We start from the raw sequence: 24763 nt of genomic DNA, 5'->3' as shown, positions 1-24763 counted from the left end.
GGAATATGTTGAGGAGAGTATTCTATATAGGATTGGACACAAATCCGGATCCAGTAGCATTTTCAAAATATTTTTGAAATGTTTTTAGATATATATTTACAAACCATTATCTATTTTCTTAAACATTTTGTTTGCAATATTTTTCTTCGGTCTAATCAAGATGTCTCTCTGACTATATATCAATGCACTGGATTCATAGTGTCTGACTATATTCGAAAGAGATGTCCAACATGGAATCCACAGCCCATACATTGGGAATATGTTGAGGAGAGTATTCCATACAGGATTGGACACAAATCCGGATCCGGTAGCATTTTCAAAATATTTTTGAAATATTTTTAGATATATATTTACAAACCATTGTCTATTTTCTTAAACATTTTGTTTGAAATATTTTTCCTCGGTCCAATCAAGGTAGTTGAATCTCTCGATCGGCATATCGGTTCATTGAGGATTGACGATCTTGAACACATGCCTTATATTGAACCATGCAACATTGTTTTGTGGGGGACTAATGCGTGTCTTAACAGCTTACCTTGGTACTGATTGTTACACTCTGTTTCGCATCTTTGGTGATTGGACACTGTAGAAGCTAAGTAGAATCCGATAGCAATCCTACTCCTTTCCTTTTGGTTCCATTCATTTACGCAGCACGGTTGATCATGATTTCCTTTTCGTGATCCTCTCGTAAGATTGGATCTTACAATAGGATGGAGGAGATTATTAGAAAAAGAAAGATGTTGGGTCAACATTGGATTCCTCTAGCAATATGGGTCTTTTCTTTGTGGGAAAGATTGGATAGGTTAGAGATTGAGTCCCAATAGAAAACTCAATATTCCTTAGCCATGTGTGCCACCAATTCGAGAGTGAGAGGGCAAATCACATATATTCATGAGATTACCAAAATTCAAACAACACTCTCTCATCCTTGAAAAATCGGTGGAGCACTCCCTTTTTCTAGAATCGTTCTCCCTTCCTCTCAATCTCTTGATGTTTGATCTTCGAAAAAACTTTGGTTTTAAGAATCCTTGTGTGTGAAGGAATTAACTTGATCATGTGAGAACGCCAAATTTTACGTAGTACGTGAAATGACTGAAGAAGGGCTGTCATCAGTTTGAGGTCTTGCATCTGTTAGACTCTAGGTAACAATCGATTCCCCTATTGTTCTAGATAATTTAATGACATCCTCCATTGATAGAATCGATCCTACCACGCTTCCGCGGATCTATGTTGATCGCCTTCACTAACCTCAATCAATTTCATAAACTGGTTGAATTGCTAATCCTGGGGGGCTGGACCAAATTTGAACCTGAACTGCCAAGGGCCTTGTTTCTTTGGGGTTTTGGGTTTGGTCTTTTCAATGCATGACAAAGGTCAAACAAACTCTAATATTAAGAATCTTATTAGATACAAAATTTAGGCTGGAAAAAGAGTGTTAATATACTTTGAAGCCGCTCTCAACTTCAGATTATACATACTTGTTAAGCTATTGCACTCTGCATCGTCAACTCTCTCTCTCTCTTTCCAAAAGGCCTTGATGCAATCTTTATTATTCTGCCTTCCAAGCTGGGGAACTTTACAAAGGCTTAAATCAACCAGCAGCTTTAATTAACTGCTCTCACCCACCAAACAAAAGCATCAAAGCCCAAAGATAAGGGGAAAGAATAAAAACTAAAATTACAATCAACAAAAGGCATGGAACATGGAAGGCGGGCATGGAGGCCACAGGCATACACTATACACCAAGTGCGTCAGCCTTCGAACACTACTTGAACTTTCCAAGTAAATGGCAACACACACTGAATTCCTACATATCTGACAGAGCTTCCACCTTCCCACTTAATATTTTGAATGAAAAGGGGAATAAAGTGAGCGTCAGATTCCAGCAACCGTGCAAAACACCACCATCACCTCCTAACTGCTCTGCGCAGTTGAAGCAGCCAATGTCATAGACGTTTTTGTATCTTCCGGTTTAACTACCATGCTCATAGAAACAGTGACAGCAGATTCATTCTTTTCTGTCGTCAAGTCCTTTTTACAGACCTCATCCAATTTAACAGCTTGAGCAAAGCTCTTTGACATTTGCTTTATGAAGTTATTGGATAATGAAACAGGATTCCGGTGCTCATGTGCACCAGCCACAGGCGTAACCATCAAGCTGGATTGCTGTCTGGCCTTCCTATCCAGCATGGCTTTCTCTCGGTCTTCATAGAAATCAAAATCGTCCAGGATGGACATATCAGTTTCATAGCACTTGAAAATGTTTAACATCTCAATACCCTGTTCCATCTTGACCTGCATGATTTTGGGCACGAGAGGGTAAAAGCATATATAGATCAGAAAGAGTGAGGAATAAATAAACAAAAATCAATTCCAAAGTTACCATGCAATTTGAGATAAATGGGACAGAAAGCAACATAGTAATAGGCCCCAGTAATAGAACGGTATATAACAGTCCATAAAAAAATACAGTATATTACATCAAAATTAGATGGAGTTCAGGAATGAGAATAAACAAGCACACCACACAAAGAAAGTAGTTAAATGAGGACACTCAAATCAATTACTCCAAAACATTCAATCTGCACCCCAACTATTAGGACTGTTCATTTAGAAGCACACCCTCTCCAATGGGGTGCCTTATCAGAGAACAATTAAATTTTCAGAACTAATTATTTACTGTGGAGTAATACTTGGATGAAGAAACATCCTCCCTCGCCCCCAAAAAAAATAAAAAGAAAACTGGATGAGTTCAACTGTTCTTGTATGAAATGATGATATGTATTTTGAGAACTTGATAACCTGTTTAACTAGTTTGGCAAAGCAAGAATTAACAAATTTTGAAACATGTTTAGCAGTCAGGTCCCCTATTTCATGTTCATCATGTTTCTTTTAGGATAGAAATATGAAAAGTTCATTGTTCCCTAACACCACAAATCTCCGACCTGGCAAACCCAATGTAATATTTCCAGCTGCGGGTGGTAGAAGTTTGGGTTTTTCCTAGTGCTAAAGCAGCTCACCTAGCCACATTACTCCCTAAGCAGTTCAAATCTTAGTTACTGTGGACGATTTAGTTTTAACTAAGGAAACCAAAACTAAACAATATTGGGAAAGGTTAGGGCATCAAACCAGAATCATAGTTCTCTTCCATGAGTGAAGCGGCCCAAAATTGGGCAACCTACAAATGCCTGAAGACCAACCAAGCCCTAGATTGACTACAAATTAAAAGGAATTGTAGTCCTCTCAGATTTATAGAGGACAAATGAAACCATACCTCCTGAGTGTCTCTGCTGTTGGTCACAGGCTTGTTATCATTGTTTTCAAGTATAATGTGACGAAACTGACTGTTGGGGACATCCTTGATAAGGTGCCACTTGACAGGAAACTGGCCACTCCACTTATCTTGCTGCCAATAATCCACACTCTTATCAAAATCCACAGGGCCTGCCATCGCAGCCACCCCACAGAACTGTGCACTAGCATTCACCTGCATATAGCCATGAAGTAACAGAATCAAAGATTCAGCATAGATGCAAATAAAAGCACAAATGACCTTCCAACAAACAGAACTAAATACATCCAGTTCCCTTACCACCTATATTAGTTTAGACGAAAACAACAAGAATTCACTTCCCCTCCTAGCTAATTATCAAGAAAGTCCATGGTACAGAAAATCATGGTAAAGGTAAATTATAAGTAAAATAAGGGGCTAAGAGGATTAGTCTAGGTGAAAAAGAAAGCTCCAGGAAGAAAAGAATTGAAGGACCCAGCAGAACTGGGAAAAATATATGACTGACTTTTGAATAGACTGAAAACAACCATTCAACTCTGCTTTTTGGTGTCAACCATTATTATTAATTTGATTTATCCTTATACCAACCCCTTCCTCAGGACCTTCCCCTTATCCTCAAAATAGAAGCCAGATACATGAGTGTCATATAGAGCAACACGCAACTGTAAGCTATAACTACGCAAAGTATTAGGCAACAGTTTCACCTAGACAGGACCCCTCGCACCAGCATCAAGGGATTTGGGGGCAGTGGATATTAAGACTTAAGAGGCAATCTCTAGGGTAAGAATATCATGTTTCCCTAAAAACCAAATGAAATAATATTTTAAATTTAGCCACTTGACATCACTATGTTAGTGTAGGACTGTAGACAACGTATAAAAGGTAGAGACATGTTAATATGTTATAATACAATGTCTGGATACAAGGTAAAACAAAAGACCACCAGATAGTGATGCAGGAAAAATATGGTGGACCCCACCCCCTTCCTAATGAGGGCATCAGCCTAGTTGATCCTGATTTTCTGGTTCTTTAGGTTCAATAAATCAGCCCCAATGTGAGCCACAAATCAGCCAGCCAGAGTGTTGTTACTGTTCACGTGAACAATATCTTGGGGTCCAATATTGACAGCTGGCTTTGAAGAGATACTGCCAATAGTTGTTAGGATATTAGATATTAGTTTCTATTACTTGTTTGCTTAGGCTGCAAGTTATTTCCTTTGTTTGGATTATTGTTAAACAGATTCTAGTTTCTTTTTTGATTTCTTTTATTTGTTAGACAAAAGATTGAGTTAGTTCCAAGTTTGTTTCTTTCTTGGTTAGCAAGTTATGAAGATAAATTAGAAGTCTTATTTCAATTAGAATTTTCTTATTTTAGAATTTCCTTTTGTAATTAGTGTAAGGCTATTTAGATAGCCTCCATCGATTGTAAAGATTTATGGAATGAAAGAATGAATTGAAGCCTAAGGCTGTGCATATGCACTCCCCCCTACGCCTCTCCTTCTACTTCTTCTTAAGGTTTCTCCTCTTCTCCCCCTGCTGCTGCTTCTTCTTCTTCCTCTCATGGTTCTTCTTTCCCCTGCTAATCTGATTTCTTCTCAGATTTCCCCTCTCCTATTCTGTTCCCCATTATCTGGTATTGATGCAGGCAAAATATGGTGGACCCCCCTCCCCTCCCCTCCCCTCCCCTCCCCTCCCCTACCCTAATGAGGACATCAGCTCAGTTGATCCTGATTTTCTGGCTCTTTTGGTTCAATAAACCAGCCCCAATGTGAGCCACCATTCAGCCAGCTAGATTGTTGTTACTGTTCACGTGAACAGTACCTTGGGGTCCAATATTGACAGCTGGCTTTGAAGAGATGCTGCCACTAGTTGTTAGGATATTACATATTAGTTTCTATTTACTTGTTTGCTTAGGCTGCAAGTTATTTCCTTTGGATTATTGTTAAACAGATTCTAATTTCCTTTTTGGTTTCTTTTATTTGTTAGACAAAAGATTGAATTTGTTAGTTAGTTCCTAGTTTGCTTCTTTCTTGGTTAGCAAGTTATGAAGATAAATTAGAAGTCTTATTTCAGTCAGAATTTTCTTATTTTGGAATTTCCTTTTGTAATCAATGTAAGGCTATTTAGATAGCCTCCAACGATTGTAAAGATTTATGGAATGAAAGAATGAGCACTCCCCTCCCCCCCTTCTCCTTCTACTTCATCTTCTTCTTCTTCCTCTCATGGTTTCTTCTTTCCCCTACTAATCTGATTTCTTCTCAGATTTCCCCTCTCCTATTCTGTTCCCCATAGGCTATCACCTATAGGCTACAACTCCTAAATGACATGAATTCCTTGAGGTAAGGTAAGCTGTCTGTGACGGAGTACATGGCTAATTTCAATGAGTTAAAAATTAGGAGCCGTACCCGTGAGGACCGGGAGCAGACACTGTCTAGGTTCTTGACTGGACTCAATTCCGATATACATACACATGACACCCCACCTGGTGCGTGATGTTCCCCAAGCCTTAGAACAAATTTAGAGATTGAAAAGTCCATGAGATCCTTTCCCTTGAAGAAGAGTTTCTCAACTGGAGATTCGAGCTTCAGAAGACCTCCACAGTCTTCCACAAACCTCTCCAAGCCTCCCAATAACCCACCAAGAAATTTTGATTGCAAGGACAAGGGTATCTTGGGAGCAAAACCATCAGCTGGAAGTTAAGTACGGTGTTTTAAGTGTCAAGGTATTGGACACGTTCTTAAAGAGTGCCCCAACCGAAATCTCTATGCGGGAAATCTTGAGGATTATGATCACGGTGATGATCAGGATGGTGACTACGACGATCATAATCTCAATGAGTTCATTTCTGATGAGGTCGATGAGGAGACCGACACCTCTAGGGTAGGAGTTGTGGGACACATGGTCCCACAAACCTTAACAGACGATGAGCTTAAGGTAGCTAACATCTCTAGTATGGGTGTTGTGCGTTGCATGGTATCACAACCCAAGGGCAGCAATGACTGGCGGCAAACCAATATTTTCATTACCTATACTTGCCACCAGGGTAAAAACTGCCGTGTCACCATCGACAGTCGAAGCTGAATGAATGTGGTTGCCCAAAATGTTGTGGCCAAAATGGGGCTTAAACCCGAGGCTCACCCAAAGCCTTAAAAGGTTGTGTGGGTTGATTAGTCCACTATTCCCGTTACATTGAGGTGTTTAATCCCCTTACACTTTGCGGGCTATGAGAACAGAATATGGTGTGATGTCCTAGACATGGATGTCGCCCATATCATTCTAGGGAGACCTTGGCTATATGATAGAGATGTCACTAATTATGGAAAGTCTAACACCTATGTGTTCAAATTCAACGAGAAGAAAATTTGATTGAACCCTAGTGCCCCTAAGGAGGTGAAAGCTCCAGAGAATAAAGGTAGTACTTCCAAACAAACCCCCAAGAAGACACTCAACATCTTAAGTCAGAAGCAATGTGAAAATGAATGTAAAGAATCAAAGGTTGTCTATGCTTTGGTTGCCATACAGAGTAATACAGATTTATCACGCCTACTCACTGAGGCACCTAAAGAAGTACAACCTCTGTTGAGAAAATTTGAGCAGTTGTTCCCTAAGGAGTTACCGGAAGAGTTACCACCTATGCATGACATTCAACATGTTATCGATCTAGTGTAAGGCTCCTCCCTGCCAAATTTACCTCACCTCACTACCGTATGAACCCCAAGGAGCATGCCGAACTAAAAAGGCAAGTAGATGAGCTGCTCCAAAAGAGCTTCATTTGAGAGAGTCTTAGCCCATGTGTGGTACCCGCCTTGCTCACGCCAAAGAAAGATGGTATATGGCGTATGTGTATGGATAGTAGGGCCACTAATAAAATTACCGTTAAGTATAGGTTTCCCATACCTAGGCTTGACGACATGCTTGACATGATGGCTGGCACTACAATCTTTTCCAAAATTGACTTGAAGAGTGGGTACCACCAAATAAGGCTGAGACTGGGGGATGAGTGGAAGACCGCCTTTAAAACAAAGGACGGCCTTTATGAATGGTTAGTCATGCCATTTGGTCTATCAAACGCCCCCAGTACCTTCATGAGGATCATGGCGGAGGTGTTGAGACCATTCATGGGGAAATTCCTTGTGGTCTACTTCGATGATATTCTTATCTACAGCAAGACCAAGGAAGCTAACCTTGATCACCTGAGTCAGGTTTTCCAAACCCTTCTGAAAGAGAAGCTTTATGCTAATCTTAAGAAATGTACCTTTCAGAGTGACCAGGTGATTTTCTTGGGTTTTGTCGTATCGGCAAACGGAGTGTCAGTCGACCCCGAGAAAGTTAAGGCAATAGTAGAGTGGCCTGAACCAACAAACATTCATGAGGTGCGAAGTTTCCATGGTTTAGTCACTTTCTATAGGCGGTTCATCTACAGGTTTAGTTCCATCATTGCTCCCATTACAGTTTTCATCAAAAAAGGGGAGTTCAAGTGGACTAAGAGTGCTTCATTGGCCTTCCAGGAAATTAAGAAATCAATGACAGAATCCCCAGTTCTGCATTTACCTGATTTCTCCAAGGTTTTTGAAGTAGCCTGTGATGCATCAGGGGTCAGAATAGGAGGTGTCCTTAGTCAAGAAGCACACCCCGTTGCTTACTTCAATGAGAAACTAAATGAAGCCAAGCAACGATACTCAACATATGATAAGGAATTGTATGCGGTAGTCCAGGGTTTACGTTATTGCAGACACTATTTGCTACCGCAAGGATTCGTCCTGTTTTCCAAACATCAGACCCTACGATATTTGAGCTCCCAAAAGAAACTAAACCCCAGACATGCCAAATGGGTTGAATTTCTGCAGGAGTATACTTTTGTGCTTAAGCACAAGCCTGGGGTGGAGAACAAAGCAGCCGATGCCTTGACTCGAGTCAATGGTTTATTAAAGCTTTACAATGCATCTGGTCATGTGAAGTCCCTCCTGCACAGTCTGGGTGTGCAAGTTGTTGGTTTTGATCAAATGAAGGACCAGTACCCTACTTGTCCTGATTTTAGAGGAGTCTTTACTTCCCTCAACGGGGACCCACCAGTGCCCCATCTTGATTATATTCTGAGGGACGGGTTCCTGTTCAAAGGGAGCCGCCTTTGCATTCCCAGGACTTCACTGAGGGATCATCTGATTTGGGAATTGCATAGCGGGGAGTCGTTGGCCATTTTGCTCGAGACAAGACCATTCCCCTTGTTGAGGACCGATTCTATTAGCCTGACCTACAAAGAGATGTGGCAAGAGTTGTTCGCCAGTGTCGTGCTTGTCAGACTGCGAAACAACAGAAACAGAACACGGGTCTTTACAATCCTTTGCCTGTGCCCCATGCCTCATGGCAGGACCTTAGCATGGATTTCGTACTCGGTCTACCCAAGACTGCGAGAGGCAATGATTCGATCTTTGTGGTCGTAGACCGAGTCTCAAAGATGGCCCATTTCATTCCATGTTCGAAGACATCTAATACTTCTATGGTGGCAAGATTATTCTTTTATAAAGTCTTCAAATATCATGGGCTCCCTCTCACTATAGTGTCTAATAGAGATGTCAAGATCACTAGCCACTTTTGGCAAACCCTGTGGCACATGTTAGGTACTAAACTCCGGTTTTCATCTGCATTCCACCCTCAGACTGATGGTCAGACTGAGGTTGTCAATAGAAGTCTTGGTAACCTTCTTTGATGTCTCGTAGGTGAGAATCTAGGTACTTGGGATCGTGTCCTGTCTCATGCTGAGTTTGCCAATAACATGTCCAAGAGCCAGTCGACTGGTCTGTCTCCCTTTGAGATATGCTTGGGCACACAGCCTAAAGCACCCATAGATCTTACCCCTGCACTAGTCAGTTCTAGAGTTAGCGAGTCAGCCTAGTCTTTTGCACAACGCTTACATGATTTGCATGCAGAGATAAGACAACGGATTGCTTCTAACAATGATCAATATAAATCTTATGCAGATGTTTACCATCGGCTACAGGAGTTCAAAGAAGGCGACATGGTAATGGTCAAGATCCATCGAGCTAGATTTGTTAGAGGAAGAGCGAGAAAACTCCATGCTCGTGGGGCAGGCCCATTTAAGGTAATCAAAAGAATTGGTGCCAGTGCATATGTGATTGATTTGCCAGTTGATATGGGGATCAGTAATATATTCAATGTTGAAGACCTTGCTCCCTATCATGGCCTAGATACCACACCTTCACCTTACCCAGTTGCATTGGACGACTCCCCTTTTAACCTTAGCCAGTATAGCCCTACCCTACCTGCCACTACCCCCCTCCTTTACCTCGTTTTGCCACCAGGCCTGAAGAGATTGAGAATGTACTTGATGAGAGAGTTATATCCACTATCCAAAGGGGGAGACGAGAGTTCTCTGTAAAGTGGAGCGGAAGACCGACGAGCGACAATTCTTGGATTCCATTTGATGACTTCCAGAGCATTGATCCTGACCTCCTTGAGCTCTACCAGAGTTTTCATTCACAGGAGGTGAATTCTTCGTGGGTAGGGAGGATTGATGAGTACACCATGCCACACCATTACCAGAGGCCCTTTGTGTACCACTACCAGAGGCACAGGAGACTACCACAGAGCCAGTTACTGTGGTTCGATGATGATTTCAGAGGCTACAGGCCAGCAAGGGGCTGTTTAGACATCTAGGGCTATTTTGATCATTTTCTTTTTAGTATTTAGGTTGAATAAGTGAAGGGCATTTTCGTATTTTTATTTGCTTAATTCTGCACTTTAGTTTCAGCCTTTATAACTTATGTGATGGCACTTTAGGTACTTCGGTTGTTTCTTTTGGCTTTAATTAGGTTATGGGTATTTCAGGTATTTACATATTTAGTCTTTATTTAAGTTGTATTGAGACTTTGAAAGCAAGGAATGAAAGAATGATTTGAGTTTATGAGTTGTACGTGTTCACTTCCCCCCCCTCCTACTTCTTCTCAAGGTTTCTCCTCTTCTTCCCCATGCTTCTTCTTCTTCTTATCACGGTTTCTTCTTCCCCCCCGCCCTAAATTCTGATTTCTTCCAAGTTTCTCTTTTCTTCCCCCCCCCCCTCTCCCCCTTTGATTTCTTCTCAAATTTCCCCTATCCTATTCTGTCCCCCATCCCCTCTCTCTCTTTGATTCTTCATCCTCTCAGTCTCTCTTCCCTGCTATTTCATCAGTCTCACTTTTCCCCATTCTATTCTTCGTCCTTCTCTTTTCTATTTCCTCTTCGCTGCAGTTGTGACTGAACCTCAACAACAACCATACCACCAAGCCCAACCCCAACCCCAGCAAACCCTATCCCTGCGTCTCCTGAATCTCTCAACCCCATCCTTCACCCCCACAACAACTTCCGCTGAATCCCCACCTATCGTTACACCACACTTCTTTTTTCTCTTTAGCTCCCCTACCCATATGAATCCTGATGACTTGGACAGAATACTTCAATAAAATGAAGAAACTATAAAAGCGCGATAATGGGGAACAGAATAGGAGGGGAAATTTGAGAAGAAATCAGATTAGCAGGGGAAAGAAGACACCATGAGAGGAAGAAGAAGAAGAAGCAGCAGGGGAAGAAGAGGAGAAACCTTGAGAAGAAGAAGTAGAAGGAGAGGGGGGGAGTGCACACGCACACAGCCTTAGGCTTCAATTCATTCTTTCATTCCATAAATCTTTACAATCGATGGAGGCTATCTAAATAACCTTACACTGATTACAAAAGGAAATTCTAAAACAAGAAAATTCTAATTGAAATAAGACTTTTAATTTATCTTCATAACTTGCTGGCCAAGAAAAAAGCAAACTAGGAACTCATTAACAAACTCAATCTTTTGTCTAACAAATAAAAGAAACCAAAAAGGAAACTAAAATCTGCTTAACAATAATCCAAACAAAGGAAATAACTTGCAGCCTAAGCAAACAAGTAAATAGAAACTAATATCTAATATCCTAACAACTATTGGCAGCATCTCTTCAAAGCCAGCTGTCAATATTGGACCCCAAGGTACTGTTCACATGAACAGTGCCTGCATGAATAGTAACAACAATCTGGCTGGCTGAATGGTGGCTCACATTGGGGCTGGTTTATCGAACCAAAAGAACCAGAAAATAAGGATCAACTGGGCTGATGTCCTCATTGGGGGGGGGGGGGGTCCAACATATTTTGCCTGCATCAATTCTCCCAGAGTTCAACGAGTTTTGTAGAACGACAGAATCAAAATCGTGTGATCGACGCCAACTATCAGTGTTCAACTTGTATAAAACACACTAACCAAAAATCTTGGTTGAAGTAACCATGGGGAAGCACATAATCAAACGGATCAACAATGCGATCAACAATCACGTTTTTTTTATGTTCATCTACCAATGGAATTGCCTGGATCGAATTCTGATTGTGGAGTTTTAACTCAGCCTTCAACAATTCATGGTTTGCTTGAAGTGCTCTTCTGGTTTCTTCGTTTTATTGAAGTATTCTGTCCAAGTCATCAAGATTCATTTGGGTAGTGGAGCTAAAGAGAAAAAAGAAGTGTGGTGTAATGATGGTTGGGGATTCAGCGGAAGTTGTTGTGGGGGTCGGAAGTGAGGAGAAGGGTGTTGTGGTAACAACAGGATTGTTTTTTTTTTTTTTTTGGTTAAATGTGGGAGTAAAGGATGGGGTTGAGAGATTCGGGAGACACAGGGATAGGGTTTGCTAGGGGTGGGGTTGGGCTCGGTGGTATAGTTGCTGTTGAGGTTCAGTCACAACTGCAGCGAAGAGGAAATAGAAAAGAGAAGGACAAAGAATAGAATGGGGAAAAGTGAGACTGATGAAATAGCAGGGAAGAGAGACTGAGAGGATGAAGAATCAGAGAGAGAGGGGAAGAGATTCACCCAAGTTTGGGCTCTGATACCAGATAATGGGGAACAGAATAGGAGAGGGGAAATCTGAGAAGAAATCAAATTAGCAAAGGAAAGAAGAAACCATGAGAGGAAGAAGAAGAAGCAGCAGCATGGGGAGAAGAGGAGAAACCTTGAGAAGAAGAAGTAGAAGGACAGGGGGTGGGGAGTCCACACGCACACAGCCTTAGGCTTCAATTCATTCTTTCATTCCATAAATCTTTACAATCAATGGAGGCTATCTAAATAGCCTTACACTGATTACAAAAGGAAATTCTAAAATAAGAAAATTTTAACAAAAATAAGACTTCTAATTTATCTTCATAACTTGCTAACCAAGGAAGAATCAAACTAGGAACTAACTAACAAACTCATCTTTTGTCTAACAAATAAAAGAAACCAAAAAGAAACTAGAATCTGCTTAACAATAATCCAAACAAAGGAGATAACTTGAAGCCTAAGCAAACAAGTAAATAGAAACTAATATCTAATATCCTAACTATTGGGAGCATCTCTTCAAAGTCAGCTGTCAATATTGAACCCAAGGTACTGTTCACGTGAACAGTGTCTGCGTGAACAGTAACAATCATCTGGCTGGCTGAATGGTGGCTCACATTGGGGCTGGTTTATTGAACCAAAAGAACCAGAAAATCAGGATCAACTGAGCTGATGTCCTCATTAGGGGGGGTGGAGGTCCACCATATTTTGCCTGCATCAGATAACCTATTCAAAGTAAAACAAAAGACTAAAAGCTAAATCCAAAAAAATAAATAAATTACTAATATCCTACTAGACCCAAGACTCAAACTGGACCCGGTTCATCTCCGTCTGGATACCCAAACAAGTTTGGGTTTGTCCAAGGTAGTGCACTTGCATCAACCCAGTGTTGAGAAAAACTTGCCCACGAGTTTTGTAGAATGGTAAAAATAAAGCTCACGTCCGGGGCCTATCGACTCCTTGTCTGCAACTTGAAGAAAATCCGAAATATGAAGCTTTGGGGGACCATCCATAGATGGAAAATTGTGGGAAAGAATGAACTCATGATGGGGAATGACTGTGACTTCACTAGCTTCCCTCATTACTTGCTCCTCAATCTTCTTGCCTCTTGTTGCTGTTATCAGTTGTTCTTGATGAGTCAGCATTACTAGTTCTGCGGCTCTCAGCTTTGAGCAAAAGCTTCATCAACTAACCCATGAAGAATGAATGTTTGATGCATATCAAATGGTTGTAGGATGCACAAGTTTGTCACGATCAACGATGAATTTTCGTTCTTTTAATCACTTGACTCAATTTAATAATGCGCTGAGGGGAATCAACACTTCACAATATGCACTGCCACAATACTGAGAAACGGAGAATTTGATGAATACATAATCTTCAGACTAAATAATGATCTGGTTGGTCTTTGAGAGCATCTCGACCACAGATTGCGAGACAAAATTATCATTTCACTATTCATCAATAAACAGATCAGCAAGCTTTCCATTGGGCAAATGCACTCTAAATGCGAACACAAAGGAATCCATCACTATGGGCCCAAACAACTAAGAGGAGACTCAAATCAAGGAGTTAGTGGGTTTAGCATAATAATGGCAGAATTGAAAATTTCAAATAGATTGAAAGGCACAATTGGGTGGCAATTTCGTAATATTAGAAGTTCAACTAGGAAACACAAGGGAAATTGTACGTATAGTGGGAAGGGCAAACTTGGAGGGGAAAAAAAAAAGACAAACTAGAATAAGACTAGAGGGGAGGGGGTAACTCTGAAAAAGAGAAAAAATTGTAGTGTTACTCTGATGAATTGATGTGAGAAAGGAGGAAGGCTTCGCAAGTGAGGAAGGAGGAATCCAGGAAACCAGTGGCTTCAAAGGAGGCTGACACTGCTGAGAGACAACTCACAGTGAGAGCTCCAAACCAGGTATGATTTTTTTTTTTTTCCACTGCCTGTATTGTACGGAAGAAAAAGTAGCAGAAAAGACATTTGGGAAGAAGAATGAGATGAGAGAGATTGATAGGGAAGGATAATGGATCCTTCGGCTCTGATACCAAATTGGTGGAGGGCCAATTAGGAAAGAAGGGGAAACCTGAGAAGAGTCTCAGAGTTGCAGGAGAGAGGGAGAAATTGCATAAGAAGATGGGAGGGGAGGGGGGGGCGGTAAGTCGCACACGCACACAGCCACGTAGGCTCTCCAAACTCAAGTTTTCAATTCATTCTCATATCTGTGCTCTAATTGCACGATTACATGTATAAATAAAAGAAATCAAAACACCCCTATGCTAACTCCAAAATTGGAATATAATGGAACTCTACTACTAGCTAGCCTATAACAAAAGACTAAAAAATAAATTCTAATAAATAAATACACTAAATATATAGATTACTAATATCCTACCAGACCCAAGACTCAAACTGGACCCGGTTCATCTCTGTCTGGATACCCAAATGGGTTTGGGTTGGTCCAAGGTAGTGCACCTGCATCATTCCCTCACATATCGGCAAAAAAAGCTATAGCTGACGTGCAAGCATAGCATAGTCGGAATTTATGAGGAAAAAATCTTTCTCTTCCTCCAGTTCTACGCAAAATTTTGTCCCAGAAACATGTGCTCATGTGTGTAGTCCAGTCTAATCCTTACCAGTATCTGCATAAAAGCAATACTGAACTGGAAAAAGTAATCTGGTGAAACAATCAACTACACTACTGCAACTACGGATGCCCAAAACTAACAAGAATAAGCCCAGTTGTCTATCAGAGCTGAGCAAACTGACCAACTGATCAGAACAACCACAGATACAAGTTTTAAGACATTGAATGACACCGTAACTAATGTGGTTTTGATTTAGATATAAAACGAGTACCAATAACAGACCGACTACAGAGTCCAATTTTCCAGATTCAAGAGAAAACATATAGAACAAAATCAACAGCCCAGATCAGCAGGAAACTCTGGTCGAGTGCCCCTTTTTACAAAGTATAATGATTGCTGAAAATCTCAGCTAGATCCAACGGCTGGATCTGCTGTTAAAGACAACTCCCAGTGGAACTAGGATAGTTCAAGGTCAATCAAACTTGGAATGGAATGAACGATCAGATAAACAGAATTGATATACCCAACAACAACAACATGTGATCCTTGCTCTCCAATCAGGCTCTTGGTTTCAGACATAACAGATCAATAAACATCAGTGTTAGAATGACCTTCCAACTAGCAAGAACCAAATCCCATTTAGAGAGTAATACAGTATTTAGGCAGTAGAATCAGAGACTGATATCAGAAGGGTGATTAGAATATCAACCACAATAAATTTCTGAACTCAGAATTGAGATCAGCACAGTATATCACATTAAACCCAGCAGTCCTAGTGAGGATAGGACAGCTATATCACAGGAAACAATGAAACTCGATTGCAGGCTTTATAAGAACAGATTACTGAATTAATAAACTTCAAACACAGATCAATGAATGGAGGGACTGTATGTGGGCTTCTCACTGCAAGGAATTGATTGGATTCACCACCAATCCAGACTTAGAAACACCACCAAGGGTTCCTGGAATCACCACCAGGGAGCCTACTGAATCACCACAAAACCAAAGGCAACAAGCCAAATTCATTACAAAAATTTGTGTAGAAGGTTGTAGCACCTTACAAATTTATATAGAAGACTCAAAAATAAACTCAAACACTAAAAAGGGAAGGCCTAAACCATTCTTTAACTAATAAGGTAACCTAACTTGACTAGGAAACTAAAATAATGAAGGAATCTGACTCAAAACAGGACTAGACTAATAGAATCCTAACCCAGCCTAACTAAAACACTTATTGTGTGCCTAGCCTCTACCCAAATTATAGGCCTTAAAGTGGCCCATTACAATGAAAACACATTGGATAAAAGGCTTAGCCCATACATAACCCAACCCAAAGCTTATTTATAATAAAATAAGCTCATTTAGGTGATTTAACTGCATCCATAGTTGTCAAGGCGGCAGAGGGGTGCCTAAGCGCTTGGGCGACAAGGCACCCACCTAGGCAACCAAGGCGCCCAAGTATTATTTTTTATTTCCCCTCTTTTCTAACATTATTTAGTATGCTACAATATATACCTTATGTCATCAAAAATCAACATTAAGCCACATCAAGTCATCCAAAGTCAACATTAAGTCACATCAAGTCATCAAAAATAAACATAGAAACTAGAAGACAGCAGAATTGAAGAAGCAAGCTATTAGAACATACATTTGGTTTATACTGTTCTTGGAATTGGTCATTGTCCTGGTATACCTAGTCTCACATTTGGATTATACTGTTCTTGGAAAATATGATCTTATCTATAAATAATTAAAATGCTCTCGATTTAGAGAAATGTTTTTGTTCTTTGAGAAGTTTGACAAGTCAAATGATATTATTTTTACATGAGCCTTTTCGTATTAGGTAGAATACAAAACCAGCTTTCCAACAAATCAAAGATTTCTTAAATCTGATTTATATTGAAGGAGTTATGTTCTGGTCAAACTTTATTTGATGTGCGCGAATACTGTCAAAATCGCTATGAATGAAAATATTTTTTTATATATCTCAAAACAAATGAATATTTTATTTCATTTTTTGTTTTTAGCAATGTTTTATCATATTAAGATTTAAAAAACATTTAGATTTGAGAAAAACTCCAGCATTAGAAAGTTGAAAAGTTCACCTATCGCAAAAAATCCAATTTGTTCTTGAACTGGGGGGGTTGACTTTTTATCCTTTTGGAATTTGGTTTTTTAACTATTTTTATTGGATTCAAATAGGGAATATTTGCTTATTTATGAATAATATCTTAAGTAAATGAAATAACAAATAAAGGGCATACCCTATGCACGAGGCTCCCGCCACTGCGGGGTCTGGGGAGGGTCATAATGTACGCAGCCTTACCCTTGCTTTAGCAAAGAGGCTGTTTCCAGACTCGAACCCGTGACCTCTTGGTCATAATGGAGCAACCTTACTGTAAATGAAATAATAAATCATTTACTTAAATGATGATTGGCATAGATAAGGGTGTAAGGGCCTAAGGCGTTCAATACCACTAAGGTGGTAGAGGGCCGTAGAGCCCTAGGCGACACCTAGACAACAGTCATCAATTCTCCCCGGCTTGAACAAACTCCACCTTGAGTTTTGCGAAGTCGAGGAATCAACTTTATGTAGTAAAGATCTGTCTTCAAACCTTAACAGAACATGGTTCAAGAACTTGGTTTCGGTACTGGTTTCGCCTAGCCAACAAACCGAGTTAGGCTGAGATCTCAGTGAGTTGGTGCATTTTTTTTTTTTAACTCGAAGGCTGGTTTCAGTGGGTTTTAGACCTATTTTGGGCCTGAAACTTGTTACTCTGCCTATTTTAGGCCATTTAAACACAATGGCACTATCAGATTTTGAAAAAACAAATTCCACATAGGAGTTTCACTTCGGACCTTAGATTGGTAGGCGACAACGTACTAAAATACCCTGCTCTACACATAATTTAGTAATAGAAAGCAATCAAAGTATTCAATTCACGTAAAATTACTTAAATAAGCATTAGAAATGTAAAGTAGATAATTTTACATCAATCTTAAAATAAATGACATACCTCTATCCTTCCAAGCCATGTTTCCAAAGCTAGTAAGGCTCAGACTATGCCACATAGGATTCCCATGTCAAAGTATAGTTGAAGAAATGAGTGTAGTCTACCACACAGCCTAGATAAGTGTTGTCATCAGCTATCCGAAGGTATCCTATCCTAGGGTATAGAAGAGGCGGTTGCGATGGGAATAATAGGATTGATCCACTGCTACTGCCATCAAGCATGTATGGATTGGGACTGTGAATAAGGTGAATAGGTCGTCAACAAACCTGGACCCAGTGCTCCGAGTATCAAAGTCATGGCCATAGTGTACTGACTGCGGGTGCCCATAGACACTATATTCGGAACCGGTGCTCTCCTATCCATAATCATAATCATACTGAGGTTGAGATGCATGCCACAACTAACACTCACTAGTAGTATCTATACTTGCAAGTTTGATGCAAGTAGAATGCTAATTGACGTCTCCGGCAAGTTTTCGCCCGAAACAAGGTGGCAAAAGCTCAAAAATCAGCTCACCATTGGTTCCCTGTCGAGATCTCGATTGTCTCAAAATCCGGCAAGTATCTGTACTTATGTCTCGAAACACAACTTGATGTAAAGAATTGATGATAAACCACACACAGTTATTTTATACAATATAACTGATAGATTTCCCTGTTACTGATCTTATATTTATATTGTCTTCCGCTGCTTTGATTCCGTTTATATTTGATTATGGACTCTGAATGTCAGCCACTGGATCTACGATCCAGGTAGATTATTGGGATGTAGGCGTACATCCTAGTCACACTTCCCGGTGTTTGGGAGTGGGGTGTGACAGCTTCAAGTTCTCTTCAGCTTTATATACCTTTTGGTGGTAATTTTGTTTAAGGGAGTTTTCTTCGGATATGCTAAGTAATTACTTGCTCTTCAACTCGTGCTTCATCTCTTCCCACGTAGTGAGTGCTCTGCCACGACTCTCAAGCTTTTTTTCACAAGTCCTCCCCCATTCACATGTTGCACCAATCAATTTTTTTCTTACCCAACTTTATCATTCTTGTTTAAGATAGTTTGAACCAATCAAAATAGCATCTAAGCTCGCCAACTAGTCATAGAATACTTGTGGATCATGTCTCCCACTATACTCCTCCAAATCTAACTTGACCTTCTAGTATCATCAAAGCGCCTTTGTTATTGGCAACAGGTCGGCACAAAGTGATTCATCATGCTCAAACATAAGCCAATCATTTGTTAGGGGACAGTTCGTAGATCATCAAATTCTCACAAATGGAAAATAACCTTGTATGAGACCTCTAGACGTTGTCCAACTATCCACACATTTTAATATGCATGCATGTGGTCTTTCAAAAGTTGTTCAGGAATTATAAACCCTCTGTGGACCTTTATCCATGAACCTCTGAGTATGATTATTAGCCGTAGACAGTGTTGGATGTATAGCCTCACCTTCAAGAGGTGCAAAACTGTCGTGGATAGTAGAAGTAAAATTTAAAAAAATAAAACGCTAACTTAACTAATCCCCGTATGCCTAGCCTCTACACATATTATAGGCAAAGGCCCAACACATACATAACCCAACCCAAAGCTTATTACTAATAAAATAAGTCCATTTAGGTGATTTAACTACATCAGTAACCCACTTCTATAATTCCGTAACCTTTTCCTCTTTTTCTTTATTACTAGGAAGGAAAAAGAGTATAAGGCATAATCTATAGCAACGAGACTAAAGCCAAGGGGGAAAACCTGAAAAAGATTATACAATAGGGTAGGGCCCCATTTACAAGGAGTTGCCTATTCACTCCCTCTATAGCCAGCTCATCTGCAACAGAGATCACCAAATGCAGCCTCTAAGAAAAAAATAAATCCTAGAAGCACAAAGGAGCATAGCCTTTCTATAAAGAGACATTCCAAGGAGCAACAGCATAGACTTGAAGGCAATTGATCACCATCAGTTGTCAAGGCGTCACCTAGGGGTCCAGGAGCCTTAGTCGCCTAGGCTGCCTTGTTGGTGTCGCCTTGCGTCTGAAACCCCCTCCAATGCCTCGGGTTGCCTAGACAATGTGACAACTATAGAATCACCTTCAACAAAGGTTTCAAACCATCCATTTGCAACAGAAATTTTGAAGCCACAAATCACTGCTTTAAGCTCAGCAATTGCATAGTCACTCACTCCTATTCTACCAATGGAACCAGAAAAGTCCCGCAGATCAGTACCATCATGATCCATACAAAGACCGCCTATACCAGCACAGCATGGAAATCCGCAGAGCTACTACCATCAATGTTAAGCTTACTAGCGTTCTGTGGAGGAAGATTCCACATGTTAAAAAATACAACCTGATCAACCTGCGAGGAAGCTACAAGATTCCAATGTCTAAAGAAGTATTCAATGGATGTCCCACAAAAAGCATCTAAAGTAGGCAAGTAGCAGCCCACGTATCAGTGCTCAACATGGCGAGCTGAATCAACTCTTGGGTAGATCTCACCCATTGCTTACCCATATCATTCCCGTTACACTACTAACAATTCTACAACCTTTTTCCTCTGATTGAAAATTCTAGCTGCCTACTTATTCCAGTGGATATGGCACAGCACAAATAGAAGATCAGTTACGTATCATTTTCTGCCTTTCAATGATGCAATTTGGAGGCCAAGTAACTAATAAAAAAGAATAGAAAACTGGATTTGGAGTTAACTTACCGAAAAGAACAGAAAGACCGGGCAGTCACCTTTTCTCTCCTTAGCTTCACAATAAGCAGCATCCAGTTTTCTGTTCCCATTCGGGGTGCTGGCCCAGACACCATATTTAATACTCTTGTGGACATTATCTTCACTGTAAGATTTGATAATGAAAAACTTGGCATCCCCGTACTCTGTTACAAAATCTGGACGGTTGTATGACTCACTATGGGTGTCAACTTTAGATATGTTGTTCTTGCCACAATCAACAGAAGAACCATGTTCAGCAGTGATCTGGCTCTTCAGCTTTGAAGCCCTTGGACCTCGGTTCTGCTCATCAAGGACATCAAGTGTTTCATTACAAACACACAAGGATCCAGTTCTCCTTCCTCGTCGTCTGCCCTTCTCAATTGCCATCCAGCTCCGGGAATTTGTACCCAAACTGGAAAGGGATCCACCCTCAAAACTAGAGCCTTGATAAATTCCACCGTTAGGATACCCTCTGGTATATGAGCTGGAACCAGATCCAAATCCATATAGTGGTCCTTGCTGTTGAGAAGTCTGAAAATGATAACAGTAAATTCATATTTGTAGAAAAAAGCACACACACACACTATCTAAACCCTGCCAGTGCATATATCGCAAAGATGAAAATAGATTTGACCAATTTCTATATAAGACTAGTTGAAATAGCCCACCAGATTACAAACAAGGGAAATTCAACAAGTTGCTACTCAGATTTCCATGTCAATGTAACTAATTGGATCCGGCCTTTGGCATCAGCATAAACATTTCTACAGTTAACAGCCTGTAAGATGACTCAATATACACTAACTATCATGGAATGACAAGATTCATAATTCAATTCACAAATACACAAAGAATGTGTGAAAAAGATCAGTCTGCACAAAACAGTGAAGCATCAACCCATGAAATCTCTCTCCTTCCCATGGTTTAAAGTATCGACCGATACGTCTCTTTTTTTAAAAATGGACTGTCTCGAATTGTATCGGCCGATACGGGCCGATACTATACGATACAACTGATACATATCGATACCATCGAGACGTCCATTTAAGGGTTCTGTGGGTGGTTTAATACGTATTGATACGTATCAACCGAAATAACTCAATACATACCGATACCATCGATACATTCCATAAAAAAACTATTTTCACTCACAGACTCGATACAACTCCTAATCTAACGAAAAAAATGAAGGAAAACTCTCAGCACTAAAATCTTGCATTTAATCTTGGTTTTTCACACTTTTAGACTAAAAAATGAATCAAGGAGTGCGACAACATCATCCTTTGCATGATCCAATAGTCTTCATGGCTATAGACGATTACAACATGTAGGAAACCTCATCTTTTATAACAATTTCAATTTGATACACTTGTTTGGTTATACATTATTCACCATTTTAGTGTTTATGCATGACACTTGTTATATATTGCTTATTTATATTGCTTTTTGTTCCAAAACTATATTTCTATATGTATCTTGACCATTTCTATGTGTATCTGTATTGTTCGATACGTATCTCCGATCCGATCCGATACGATACGTCTCTTAAAATCACCCGACCAATACGATACCCAATACCGATACTTTAAACCTTGCTCCATCCTACAACAAAAAGCATCCTCACTCAGCCCCTCTCCAATTTACAAGGTAAACAAACAAACACCATGGCTTATAGAAAAGAAGAAACCCGCCCTGGCCCCAAAGTTCGAAAACTCAGGTCTCAATGCCAACTCGGACCCTTGAAAAACCGAGTCGAGTCGAGTTCTCGCCGAGTTGGTGCACCTTTTTTTTTTTCTCGACTCGAAGCCTCATCTCTTTGTGTAAAGCTTTCCAACAAGTCCAAGATTGCTTAAATCTGATTTATATTGAAGGAGTTATGTACCGTTCAAACTTAATTCGGTGTGCGCGAACGCTATCAAAATCGCTCTGAATGAAAATAGTTTTTTCGATATCAAAACAAATGAATATTTTACCGCACTTTTGGTTTTTAGCAATGTTTTACCATAATAAGATTTATGAAAAACCCCAGCATTAGGAAGTTGAAAATTTCACCTACTGTCGAAAATCCAGTTTTTGTTCTTGAATTGGGGGGTTGACTTTTTTTCCTTTTGGAATTTGATTTTTTAACTATTTTTATTGGATTCAAATAGGGGGGTATTTGCTTATTTATGAATAATATCTTAAGTAAATGAAATACAAATTCATTTACTTAAATGATATTAGGCATAAATAAATGTCTGTCTTGTCTGCCTTGGTTCTTGGCATAGATAGGTGTCTGTTTACCAAGATTTTCCAGCAAGATCTCGAGATTTGGCACTCATATAAAGGACCTAGATGGGCATTTTCCTATGTCAAACCGAGATCCCTAGATCTCGCCGAGATCTCGGAGAGATATTGTACTTTTGTGACTCGACCCCCATCTCGTCTCGGGATTTCAAAAAACCGAGTTCTTGAACTATGCCTGGCCCCTCCCCCCCACCCCCAAAAAGTAATGTGTTCATAGGATATCTGATATTCCAATATGGGTTTACCTACATTTGGCTCCATATTTGGTCCTTCGACACCCTACTCAGAATGCAGGATTATTAATGAAAAAATGCATTTGAGATTTTTACTAACTAATGATGTTGGGAGGACCCCGTTCTGTCTCCTATTCTTTATGATGTTTAGAGGGGCTACAGGTGGAAGTACATTGGGGAAATTTTCAAAAGACTCTGATGTCGACTTGGTCAATTGATGGGGCTGCAAAATAGGCCAAAACCTGGCCCATATTATGGGTTGTTTAAGCCCATCGGTCTCAGCATGCAACTGGCCCATGATTTGGAAAACACAGCCCATATCGATTTCTGTGCTATAAAGGTGGTCGACCAGCTTTATTTTGGAAGGCAATGACCATCGAACAAGGAAGGGATTATGGCCAGCTGTTGGAGATTAATTAGGAGTCTAAATCTGTACTAGTTTGGATTGACTCACAAGGTATCGAACGGGGTTATCAAGGTTATCTTCTTTGCTCAGTTATTTCCTATGTAATAGATAATAGGTTATGCTAGTTTCCAATTAGAAATAGAGATCAATTTGATTTGAGTTTCTAAGTTGTAATGGGAAGATTCCAGTCCCATCAAATTAGGTTGTAATTGCATTATTATATATAAAGAACAAGGCTGATCTACAGCCAAGTCAGAATTTTGAGAAAACTGAGTTTGGGTTTTGAGAAACCAATGATGACTGTGGGATTGATGCAGAGCTGAAGCACTACATCCGCAAGAAGAAGAAGAATAATCAGCTTCTGTCCAAGTAGTTAGAGTAGTAGGGATGCCCATGTGTAGTAGACTCCATACTTAGTTTTAATTTCATGTTCTAAATTGAACCGGTTGAACCACTGGTCCAATTTAAGTGATTTTAAAATTATTCTTTTAAAATAAAATCTTTTTACCACGAATTTTAGAGAGGGAGTGTTTTGTAGTTAGACACAGCTTCGGATTCCTTCCCCTAGGCTGCATAGGAATTTAGGCCTTTGGCCAATATAAATAAAGCTAACCGTGGGGCTCCTCTTTACCTCACTGTTTATGAAAATTCTGCTCTTGCAAGCTTCTGCAACCTTTCTTCTCTTGAAGAATTGTTTTATGTGTGATCAAAGCTGGTGGGATAGGTGTTTGATCCAATCGACACCTTGCGGTGTGAAGCCCAGGTGGTTCTCCTCAAGCGTTGGTTTCAAGTTTCAGTCCAAGATCTGATTTTTATTCCAGCTACTGCCTCTTACTTGTAGCACTTAAAAGTAAGTTTGGAAGCATCCCAATTCCCCACTTCTTCTTTTAACCTTCTACAATCCCAACCCTAACTTTCCCCTTTCTATATTTGATGCAGAACCAACGGTATACTCAAGAAAGAAAAGGAAGGCTGCTGCCTACCTTGGCAGCCAGCCACGATTTTGAGTAGGCTACTGTCTAGCAGTAGCCGACGATTCCACTGGGTTGTTTTATGTTTTATTTGTTGAGTCTTGTAATGAACCAGTGAACCAGTTGGTTCATCTGGTCTAGTTTAAGTGGTGGTCCCATTGTTTAGTTGAGTCTTTTATTTATTTAAGTTGTTATTAGAATAGTCAGTCTCACATCAGTCTCTATTTAATTGGGCCAGTAGTATCTTGTAACTCAAGTAAGGTCCCAAATGGGAAGTTTCTAATTTTGAATCCTTGCTCTCTTTATTTCAGTTTATAAAAGCAACCCAGGAGGGCAAGCAGCCCATGATTTTGATATTCAACTACTGCTACCATGCAAGTTTGCTTCT

At 40.1% G+C, this 24763-nt stretch overlaps 1 protein-coding gene across 4 annotated transcripts in view; it reads right to left on the bottom strand.

The window, feature by feature from the left end:
* Positions 1 to 1521: 1521 nt before the first annotated feature.
* The window catches only part of LOC122658574 (YTH domain-containing protein ECT4-like), a 42954-nt gene continuing 19712 nt past the window's right edge, over positions 1522 to 24763 (bottom strand). For all 4 annotated transcript variants that reach the window (XM_043853589.1, XM_043853593.1, XM_043853592.1 and 1 more), the window contains 3 exons: positions 20471 to 21010; positions 3275 to 3487; positions 1522 to 2295 (listed from right to left, as the gene is read on the bottom strand). In XM_043853589.1, coding sequence (XP_043709524.1) covers positions 1915 to 2295; positions 3275 to 3487; positions 20471 to 21010 — 1134 coding nt within the window. In that variant the 3' untranslated portion in view covers positions 1522 to 1914. The remainder of the gene's footprint in view (positions 2296 to 3274; positions 3488 to 20470; positions 21011 to 24763) is intronic.

This window comes from Telopea speciosissima, chromosome 4 (genome assembly GCF_018873765.1).
Source record: "Telopea speciosissima isolate NSW1024214 ecotype Mountain lineage chromosome 4, Tspe_v1, whole genome shotgun sequence".
Taxonomy (NCBI): Eukaryota; Viridiplantae; Streptophyta; class Magnoliopsida; order Proteales; family Proteaceae; genus Telopea; species Telopea speciosissima.
The sequence above is the reverse complement of the archived record's forward strand: the minus strand, read 5'-3'. Positions and strand labels throughout refer to the sequence as shown.